This window comes from Etheostoma spectabile, unplaced genomic scaffold, assembly GCF_008692095.1.
Source record: "Etheostoma spectabile isolate EspeVRDwgs_2016 unplaced genomic scaffold, UIUC_Espe_1.0 scaffold00013334, whole genome shotgun sequence".
In the NCBI taxonomy this organism is placed as follows: Eukaryota; Metazoa; Chordata; class Actinopteri; order Perciformes; family Percidae; genus Etheostoma; species Etheostoma spectabile.
Window position 1 is genome coordinate 1 of NW_022603986.1, and position 12,500 is coordinate 12,500.

At 46.5% G+C, this 12,500-nt stretch overlaps 2 protein-coding genes across 3 annotated transcripts in view; both read right to left on the reverse strand.

Moving 5' to 3' along the window:
* Window positions 1-215: 215 nt before the first annotated feature.
* The window catches only part of LOC116679439 (nuclear factor 7, brain), a 17,354-nt gene continuing 5,069 nt past the window's right edge, over window positions 216-12,500 (reverse strand). Inside the window, exon 2 of the mRNA XM_032509083.1 lies at window positions 216-239. The gene's annotated coding sequence lies outside the window, so the exon portion shown is untranslated. The remainder of the gene's footprint in view (window positions 240-12,500) is intronic.
* Window positions 275-12,500, reverse strand: part of LOC116679440 (AP-2 complex subunit mu) — a 13,313-nt gene continuing 1,087 nt past the window's right edge. For both annotated transcript variants that reach the window (XM_032509084.1, XM_032509085.1), the window contains exons 2-4: window positions 11,426-11,508; window positions 1,213-1,373; window positions 275-655 (exon numbers count right to left, since the gene is read on the reverse strand). In XM_032509084.1, coding sequence (XP_032364975.1) covers window positions 585-655; window positions 1,213-1,373; window positions 11,426-11,499 — 306 coding nt within the window. In that variant the 5' untranslated portion in view covers window positions 11,500-11,508 and the 3' untranslated portion in view covers window positions 275-584. The remainder of the gene's footprint in view (window positions 656-1,212; window positions 1,374-11,425; window positions 11,509-12,500) is intronic.

The following is a 12,500-nucleotide window of genomic DNA, read 5'->3' on the forward strand; positions in this document are numbered from 1 at the left end:
CTGGACGAACAGCTGTTACCCTGACGACTGGAAGGGCCAACACGAGACGTCTCCCAGCCTCCTCCTCCTTAGAGCTCAGGGGTCGGGACTGGACTCACCTGAGCTGGCCCACACCGTCCCACCTGAACTCCCTCTGAAAGGGATTATTGTACAGACCAGAACCTCCACTGGCTCCGGTCCCCCATCTATTCTTCAAGGAAATGGAGGAGGTGTGTGTGTGTGTGTGTGTGTGTGTGTGTATATATCTTGTGTGTGTATATATTGGTGTGTGTGTGTGTGTGTGACACTCATGAGTTCCTAGTCTCCGTCTGGGGGGATGAAGCTGGTTCTTAACCACTGATGGAGAGTACAGTTCTATATGGGGGGGGGGGGGGTGGGGGAGGGGGGGGGGATTTATGTATTATATATAGTGAGTCATACGGAGCTACAGGTGAGCAGTGTGATGTCATACGGAGACACAGGTGTGAGCAGTGTGATGTCATACGGAGATACAGGGTGAGCAGTGTGATGTCATACGGAGCTACAGGTGAGCAGGTGATGTCATAGGGCGTGACCTCTGACCTCTTGCCCCCCTCTCTGAACTGTCATGCCCTGAATGTCGATGACGATCCGTTGTTCATCCAGAAATTACACTCAGGTAACTCTTCATCAGCACCTGGCCCACACACACACACACACACACACACACACACACACACAAACCACACCCACAACACACACACACACACACACCACACACACACAAACACACACACACACACGTGGCTCAGTGTTTTAGCAAACAATAATGATGTCATTCAGCAGCATTGTTGGGATTAATATGAGGAAGCACCAAGGGCCTGGCTAATAGCTGGAAGTCCATACCTTGCGGGGCTGACTAATAACTGGACAGGCAGAGAGACAGGTAGATAGACAGACAGGCAGAGGACAGGTAGATAGAGAGAGAGAGACGAGAGAGAGAGAGAGACGAGGACAGGAGAGGACAGGTAGAGAGACAGACAGGCAGAGAGGAAGGTAGAGAGACAGACAGCTTCCTGGAGACTCCTGTCTGCGCTGTCTTTTCTTCAGGTTTTGATTTCTTGTCCAACTTTTACAAAAATCAAAACCTAAAAAAACAACAGAGCAGCAGAATGATGACGACTTCCTGTTGGAGGTAATACAACTTCCTGTCCTGCCCTTCAAAATAAAGCGTCCAGAGTAACCTAGAGGTACCGTCCAGCAGCTCGTAGATGAGCAGGAAGTTGTTGTTGACGTTGTCCTCACTGACGTCCCCGCGTCCTGTAGAGGACCTGGACCCCCACGGCGGGCGATGGTCCCGCGTGGGGGGAGCCGGCCAACAGTTGGACTTCTTCACGTGCGCCACATGCCACTTCCTGTCTGACACCACACACAACACAAGGGACATCACTTCCTGGTCTCACACACACACACAAATGTAAATGTGTGTATTGATATATCTTTTCTAGTCTTAACGACTACTCAAAGCTTTAACATCTACACACCTGCCTCATCAGATACACACTCACACACATCTACACACCTGCTCATCAGATACACACTCACACACATCTACACACCGCTCATCAGATACACACTCACACACACTACACACCTGCTCATCAGATACACACTCACACAACATCTACACACCTGCTCATCAGATACACACTCACACACATCTACACACCTGTCATCAGATACACACTCCACACATCTACACACCTGCTCATCAGATACACACTCACACACATCTACACACCTGCTCATCAGATACCACACTCACACACACTACACACCTGCAATCAGATACACACTCACACACATCTACACACCTGCTCATCAGATACACACTCACACACATCTACACACTGCTCATCAGATACACACTCACACACATCTACACACCTGCTCATCAGATAACACTCACACACATCTACACACCTGCTCATCAGATACACACTCACACACATCTACACACCTGCTCATCAGATACACACTCACACACATCTACACACCTGCTCATCAGATACACACTCACACACACCTACACACCTGCTCATCAGATACACACTCACACACATCTAAACACCTGCTCATCAGATACACACTCACACACATCTACACACTGCTCATCAGATACACACTCACACACACCTACACACCTGCTCAGATACACACTCACACAACATCTACACACCTGCTCATCAGATACACACTCACACACACCTACACACCTGCTCATCAGATACACACTCACACACATCTACACCACCTGCGCTCATCAGATAACACTCACACACACCTACACACCTGCTCATACAGATACACTCACACACACCTACACACTGCTCATCAGATACACCCTCACACACATCTACACACTCATCAGATACACACTCACACACATCTAAACACCTGCTCATCACATACACACTCACACACATCTACACACCTGCTCATCACATACACACTCACACACATCTACCACTCACAACACATCTACACACCTGCTCATCAGATACACACCTGCTCATCAGATACACACTCACACACATCTACACACTCACACACATCTACACACTCACACACATCTACACACCTATCAAGATACACACCCACACACCTCACACACTGCTCATCAGATACACCCTCACACACATCTACACACTCATCAGATACACACCAACACATCTACACACCTGTCCTCATCAAACACACTCACACACATCTACACACCTGCTCATCACATACACACACACACATCTACACACTCACACACATCTACACACCTGCTCATCAGATACACACCTCTCATCAGATACACACTCACACACATCTACACACCTGCTCATCAGATACACACTCACACACATCTACACACCTGCTCATCAGCTACACACCTGCTCATCAGATCACACTCACATCTACACACCTGCTCATCACATACACACTCACACACATCTTACACACTCACATCTACACACCTGCTCATCAGAACACCTGCTCATCAGATACACACCTGCTCATCAGATACACACTCACATCTACACACCTGCTCATCAGATACACACTACAACATCTACACACCTGCTAATCAGATACACACTCACACACATCTACACACTGCTCATCAGATACACACTCACACACATCTACACACCTGCTCATCAGATACACACTCACACACATCTACACACCTGCTCATCAGATACACACCTGCTCATCAGATACACACTCACATCTACACACCTGCTCATCAGATACACACTCACCACATCTACACACTCACACACATCTACACACTCACACACATCGACACACCTGCTCACACATACACACTCACACACATCTACACACTCACACACCATCTACACACCTGCTCATCAGATAACACACTGCTCATCAGATACACACCTGCTCATCAGATACACACTCAACATCTACACACCTGCTCATCAGATACCACTCACATCTACACACCTGCTCATCAGATACACACTACAACATCTACACACCTGCTCATCAGATACACACTCACACACATCTACACACCTGCTCATCAGATACACACTCACACACACATTCACACACCTGCTCATCAGATACACACTCACACACATCTACACACCTGCTCATCAGATACACACTCACCAACATCTACACACCTGCTCATCAGATACACACTCACACACATCTACACACCTGCTCATCAGTTACACACTCACACACATCTACACACCTGCTCATCAGATACACACTCACACACATCTACACACCTGCTCATCAGATACACACTCACACACATCTACACACCTGCTCATCAGATACACACTCACACACATCTACACACCTGCTCATCAGATACACACTCACACATCTACACACCTGCTCATCAGATACACACTCACACACATCTACACACCTGCTCATCAGATACACACTCACACACATCTACACACCTGCTCATCAGATACACACTCACACACATCTACACACCTGCTCATCAGATACACACTCACACACATCTACACACACTGCTCATCAGATACACACTCACACACATCTACACACCTGCTCATCAGATACACACTCACACACATCTACACACCTGCTCATCAGATACACACTCACACACATCTACACACCTGCTCATCAGATACACACTCACACACATCTACACACCTGCTCATCAGATACACACTCACACACATCTACACACCTGCTCATCAGATACACACTCACACACATCTACACACCTGCTCATCAGATACACACTCACACACATCTACACACCTGCTCATCAGATACACACTCACACACATCTACACACCTGCTCATCAGATACACACTCACACATCTACACACCTGCTCATCAGATACACACTCACACACATCTACACACCTGCTCATCAGATACACACTCACACACATCTACACACCTGCTCATCAGATACACACTCACACACATCTACACACCTGCTCATCAGATACACACTCACACACATCTACACACCTGCTCATCAGATACACACTCACACACATCTACACACCTGCTCATCAGAACACACTCACACACACCTGCTCATCAGATACACACTCACACACATCTACACACCTGCTCATCAGATACACACTCACACACATCTACACACCTGCTCATCAGATACACACTCACACACATCTACACCTGCTCATCAGATACACACTCACACACACCTACACACCTGCTCATCAGATACACACTCTTACACATCTACACACCTGCTCATCAGATACACACTCACACACACCTACACACCTGCTCATCAGATACACACTCACACACATCTACACACCTGCTCATCAGATACACACTCACACACACCTACACACCTGCTCATCAGATACACCCTCACACACATCTACACACTCATCAGATACACACTCACACACATCTACACACCTGCTCATCACATACACACTCACACACATCTACACACCTGCTCATCACATACACACTCACACACATCTACACACTCACACACATCTACACACCTGCTCATCAGATACACACCTGCTCATCAGATACACACTCACATCTACACACCTGCTCATCAGATACACACTCACACACATCTACACACTCACACACATCTACACACTCACACACATCTACACACCTGTCATCAGATACACACTCACACACACCTACACACCTGCTCATCAGATACACCCTCACACACATCTACACACTCATCAGATACACACTCACACACATCTACACACCTGCTCATCACATACACACTCACACACATCTACACACCTGCTCATCACATACACACTCACACACATCTACACACTCACACACATCTACACACCTGCTCATCAGATACACACCTGCTCATCAGATACACACTCACACACATCTACACACCTGCTCATCAGATACACACTCACACACATCTACACACCTGCTCATCAGATACACACCTGCTCATCAGATACACACTCACATCTACACACCTGCTCATCACATACACACTCACACACATCTACACACTCACACACATCTACACACCTGCTCATCAGATACACACCTGCTCATCAGATACACACCTGCTCATCAGATACACACTCACATCTACACACCTGCTCATCAGATACACACTCACATCTACACACCTGCTCATCAGATACACACTCACACACATCTACACACTGCTCATCAGATACACACTCACACACATCTACACACCTGCTCATCAGATACACACTCACACACATCTACACACCTGCTCATCAGATACACACTCACACACATCTACACACCTGCTCATCAGATACACACCTGCTCATCAGATACACACTCACATCTACACACCTGCTCATCAGATACACACTCACACACATCTACACACTCACACACATCTACACACTCACACACATCTACACACCTGCTCATCACATACACACTCACACACATCTACACACTCACACACATCTACACACCTGCTCATCAGATACACACCTGCTCATCAGATACACACCTGCTCATCAGATACACACTCACATCTACACACCTGCTCATCAGATACACACTCACATCTACACACCTGCTCATCAGATACACACTCACACACATCTACACACCTGCTCATCAGATACACACTCACACACATCTACACACCTGCTCATCAGATACACACTCACACACATTCACACACCTGCTCATCAGATACACACTCACACACATCTACACACTGCTCATCAGATACACACTCACACACATCTACACACCTGCTCATCAGTTACACACTCACACACATCTACACACCTGCTCATCAGATACACACTCACACACATCTACACACCTGCTCATCAGATACACACTCACACACATCTACACACCTGCTCATCAGATACACACTCACACACATCTACACACCTGCTCATCAGATACACACTCACACACATCTACACACTGCTCATCAGATACACACTCACACACATCTACACACCTGCTCATCAGATACACACTCACACACATCTACACACCTGCTCATCAGATACACACTCACACACATCTACACACCTGCTCATCAGATACACACTCACACACATCTACACACCTGCTCATCAGATACCACTCACACACATCTACACACCTGCTCATCAGATACACACTCACACACATCTACACACCTGCTCATCAGATACACACTCACACACATCTACACACCTGCTCATCAGATACACACTCACACACATCTACACACCTGCTCATCAGATACACACTCACACACATCTACACACCTGCTCATCAGATACACACTCACACACACCTACACACCTGCTCATCAGATACACACTCACACACATCTACACACCTGCTCATCAGATACACACTCACACACATCTACACACCTGCTCATCAGATACACACTCACACACATCTACACACCTGCTCATCAGATACACACTCACACACACCTACACACCTGCTCATCAGATACACACTCTTACACATCTACACACCTGCTCATCAGATACACACTCACACACACCTACACACCTGCTCATCAGATACACACTCACACACATCTACACACCTGCTCATCAGATACACACTCACACACACCTACACACCTGCTCATCAGATACACCCTCACACACATCTACACACTCATCAGATACACACTCACACACATCTACACACCTGCTCATCACATACACACTCACACACATCTACACACCTGCTCATCACATACACACTCACACACATCTACACACTCACACACATCTACACACCTGCTCATCAGATACACACCTGCTCATCAGATACACACTCACATCTACACACCTGCTCATCAGATACACACTCACACACATCTACACACTCACACACATCTACACACTCACACACATCTACACACCTGCTCATCAGATACACACTCACACACACCTACACACCTGCTCATCAGATACACCCTCACACACATCTACACACTCATCAGATACACACTCACACACATCTACACACCTGCTCATCACATACACACTCACACACATCTACACACCTGCTCATCACATACACACTCACACACATCTACACACTCACACACATCTACACACCTGCTCATCAGATACACACCTGCTCATCAGATACACACTCACACACATCTACACACCTGCTCATCAGATACACACTCACACACATCTACACACCTGCTCATCAGATACACACCTGCTCATCAGATACACACTCACATCTACACACCTGCTCATCACATACACACTCACACACATCTACACACTCACACACATCTACACACTGCTCATCAGATACACACCTGCTCATCAGATACACACCTGCTCATCAGATACACACTCACATCTACACACCTGCTCATCAGATACACACTCACATCTACACACCTGCTCATCAGATACACACTCACACACATCTACACACCTGCTCATCAGATACACACTCACACACATCTACACACCTGCTCATCAGATACACACTCACACACATCTACACACCTGCTCATCAGATACACACTCACACACATCTACACACCTGCTCATCAGATACACACCTGCTCATCAGATACACACTCACATCTACACACCTGCTCATCAGATACACACTCACACACATCTACACACTCACACACATCTACACACTCACACACATCTACACACCTGCTCATCACATACACACTCACACACATCTACACACTCACACACATCTACACACCTGCTCATCAGATACACACCTGCTCATCAGATACACACCTGCTCATCAGATACACACTCACATCTACACACCTGCTCATCAGATACACACTCACATCTACACACCTGCTCATCAGATACACACTCACACACATCTACACACCTGCTCATCAGATACACACTCACACACATCTACACACCTGCTCATCAGATACACACTCACACACATTCACACACCTGCTCATCAGATACACACTCACACACATCTACACACCTGCTCATCAGATACACACTCACACACATCTACACACCTGCTCATCAGTTACACACTCACACACATCTACACACCTGCTCATCAGATACACACTCACACACATCTACACACCTGCTCATCAGATACACACTCACACACATCTACACACCTGCTCATCAGATACACACTCACACACATCTACACACCTGCTCATCAGATACACACTCACACACATCTACACACCTGCTCATCAGATACACACTCACACACATCTACACACCTGCTCATCAGATACACACTCACACACATCTACACACCTGCTCATCAGATACACACTCACACACATCTACACACCTGCTCATCAGATACACACTCACACACATCTACACACCTGCTCATCAGATACACACTCACACACATCTACACACCTGCTCATCAGATACACACTCACACACATCTACACACCTGCTCATCAGATACACACTCACACACATCTACACACCTGCTCATCAGATACACACTCACACACATCTACACACCTGCTCATCAGATACACACTCACACACATCTACACACCTGCTCATCAGATACACACTCACACACACCTACACACCTGCTCATCAGATACACACTCACACACATCTACACACCTGCTCATCAGATACACACTCACACACATCTACACACCTGCTCATCAGATACACACTCACACACATCTACACACCTGCTCATCAGATACACACTCACACACACCTACACACCTGCTCATCAGATACACACTCTACACATCTACACACCTGCTCATCAGATACACACTCACACACACCTACACACCTGCTCATCAGATACACACTCACACACATCTACACACCTGCTCATCAGATACACACTCACACACACCTACACACCTGCTCATCAGATACACCCTCACACACATCTACACACTCATCAGATACACACTCACACACATCTACACACCTGCTCATCACATACACACTCACACACATCTACACACCTGCTCATCACATACACACTCACACACATCTACACACTCACACACATCTACACACCTGCTCATCAGATACACACCTGCTCATCAGATACACACTCACATCTACACACCTGCTCATCAGATACACACTCACACACATCTACACACTCACACACATCTACACACTCACACACATCTACACACCTGCTCATCAGATACACACTCACACACACCTACACACCTGCTCATCAGATACACCCTCACACACATCTACACACTCATCAGATACACACTCACACACATCTACACACCTGCTCATCACATACACACTCACACACATCTACACACCTGCTCATCACATACACACTCACACACATCTACACACTCACACACATCTACACACCTGCTCATCAGATACACACCTGCTCATCAGATACACACTCACACACATCTACACACCTGCTCATCAGATACACACTCACACACATCTACACACCTGCTCATCAGATACACACCTGCTCATCAGATACACACTCACATCTACACACCTGCTCATCACATACACACTCACACACATCTACACACTCACACACATCTACACACCTGCTCATCAGATACACACCTGCTCATCAGATACACACCTGCTCATCAGATACACACTCACATCTACACACCTGCTCATCAGATACACACTCACATCTACACACCTGCTCATCAGATACACACTCACACACATCTACACACCTGCTCATCAGATACACACTCACACACATCTACACACCTGCTCATCAGATACACACTCACACACATCTACACACCTGCTCATCAGATACACACTCACACACATCTACACACCTGCTCATCAGATACACACCTGCTCATCAGATACACACTCACATCTACACACCTGCTCATCAGATACACACTCACACACATCTACACACTCACACACATCTACACACTCACACACATCTACACACCTGCTCATCACATACACACTCACACACATCTACACACTCACACACATCTACACACCTGCTCATCAGATACACACCTGCTCATCAGATACACACCTGCTCATCAGATACACACTCACATCTACACACCTGCTCATCAGATACACACTCACATCTACACACCTGCTCATCAGATACACACTCACACACATCTACACACCTGCTCATCAGATACACACTCACACACATCTACACACCTGCTCATCAGATACACACTCACACACATTCACACACCTGCTCATCAGATACACACTCACACACATCTACACACCTGCTCATCAGATACACACTCACACACATCTACACACCTGCTCATCAGTTACACACTCACACACATCTACACACCTGCTCATCAGATACACACTCACACACATCTACACACCTGCTCATCAGATACACACTCACACACATCTACACACCTGCTCATCAGATACACACTCACACACATCTACACACCTGCTCATCAGATACACACTCACACACATCTACACACCTGCTCATCAGATACACACTCACACACATCTACACACCTGCTCATCAGATACACACTCACACACATCTACACTCCGATGCAGCATCGGGGGCAACTCGGGGTTCAGGGTCTTGCCCAAGGACACTTCGACGTGGGACTGCAGGGGCGGGGAACCACCAACCTTCCGATTGGCAGGCAACCGCTCCACCACTGAGCCACAGCCGCCCATACACATATAACACACACACACACACACACACACACACACACATATATATATATATACAAGCACACACACACAGCCTGTTATTGTAGGTGTGTAGACTGACTGCAGGACGCTGCTTGCTCCTGGGCCCTAGGGCAGCTGCAGGACGCTGCTCCTGGGCACTAGGGCAGCTGCAGGACGCTGCTCCAGGGCACTAGGGCAGCAGGAGGACGCTGCTCCTGGGCACTAGGGTAGCTGCAGGACTTACCCGATGTCGTGGCGGTAGACCCGTGAGATCAGCACCTCCCCCTTGGGGTTGTAGATGAAGAGTCCTCCGATCATGCTGAGTCACTGCAACACACACACGCCACGTCATTTACCCTGGGGGTGTGTGTGTGTGTGTGTGGTGTGTGTGTGTGTGTGTATAAAATGTAAAAATAATAATATATTATATATATATAGGAATCCAACCCTCCTTTTTATCTGGACCTGTGATGGCAGACCAGACTCAATGTAAAAACGTTCCAGTTTAATGTGATAACGTCGTTTTCATCCCGTCACTTCACACACACATTGAGAGAGTTCCTGAGCAATATGAGATGTAATGTTTGTTAACTTGTCAGCCGAAAGTACCAGAAGAACCGACCTTTACACAATATTCACTGTCCTCCCGGTTCTGTGAGAAGTCGAGTCAAAACATATGAGAACACATTAAAATGTCCGATTTTGTAATGGATTTCTGAATGCCGATCAGAAGCTGTAGCGTCGGAGATAAACGTTAGCTTCTACATATATTTATATTTGTTTATATAGTTAGCATGGCTCTTTATGCATGTTGAATTGAATACATAGAGGATGGCATCTAAGCTAACTTGTTAACTAGCTGCTGTAATGTTAAAGGTGTAAATAAGTCGACATGAACGGCCATAACGTTACTACCATTTAGCTGAGACATGCTAACCCCATTAACAAGTGTACAATATATGTGTAGAAGCTAACATCGACGAAACGCATTCAGAACTCCATTTAGAAAATTGACATTTGAATGTGTTTTCATATATTTTGACTCGACTACAGACATGACCATCAGGACAGTACAGGGTTGGTAAATGTCGGGTCTTCTGGTACATTCGGCACACAAGTTAAAACACATTACATCTTATTCCGGTAACATTTATACGTTTAACGTTTCTCTGAGACTGAAGTTACCGCCCAGTCGCATACATTACGATGTAACGTTAATGCTAAAAAACAACGTTATTTGTCGATGAAACACAGAATACGTTGAACACAGCTGCTGTTAGCGTGCGCCGAATTGAAAGGTGTCCCCTATCGATATTAAC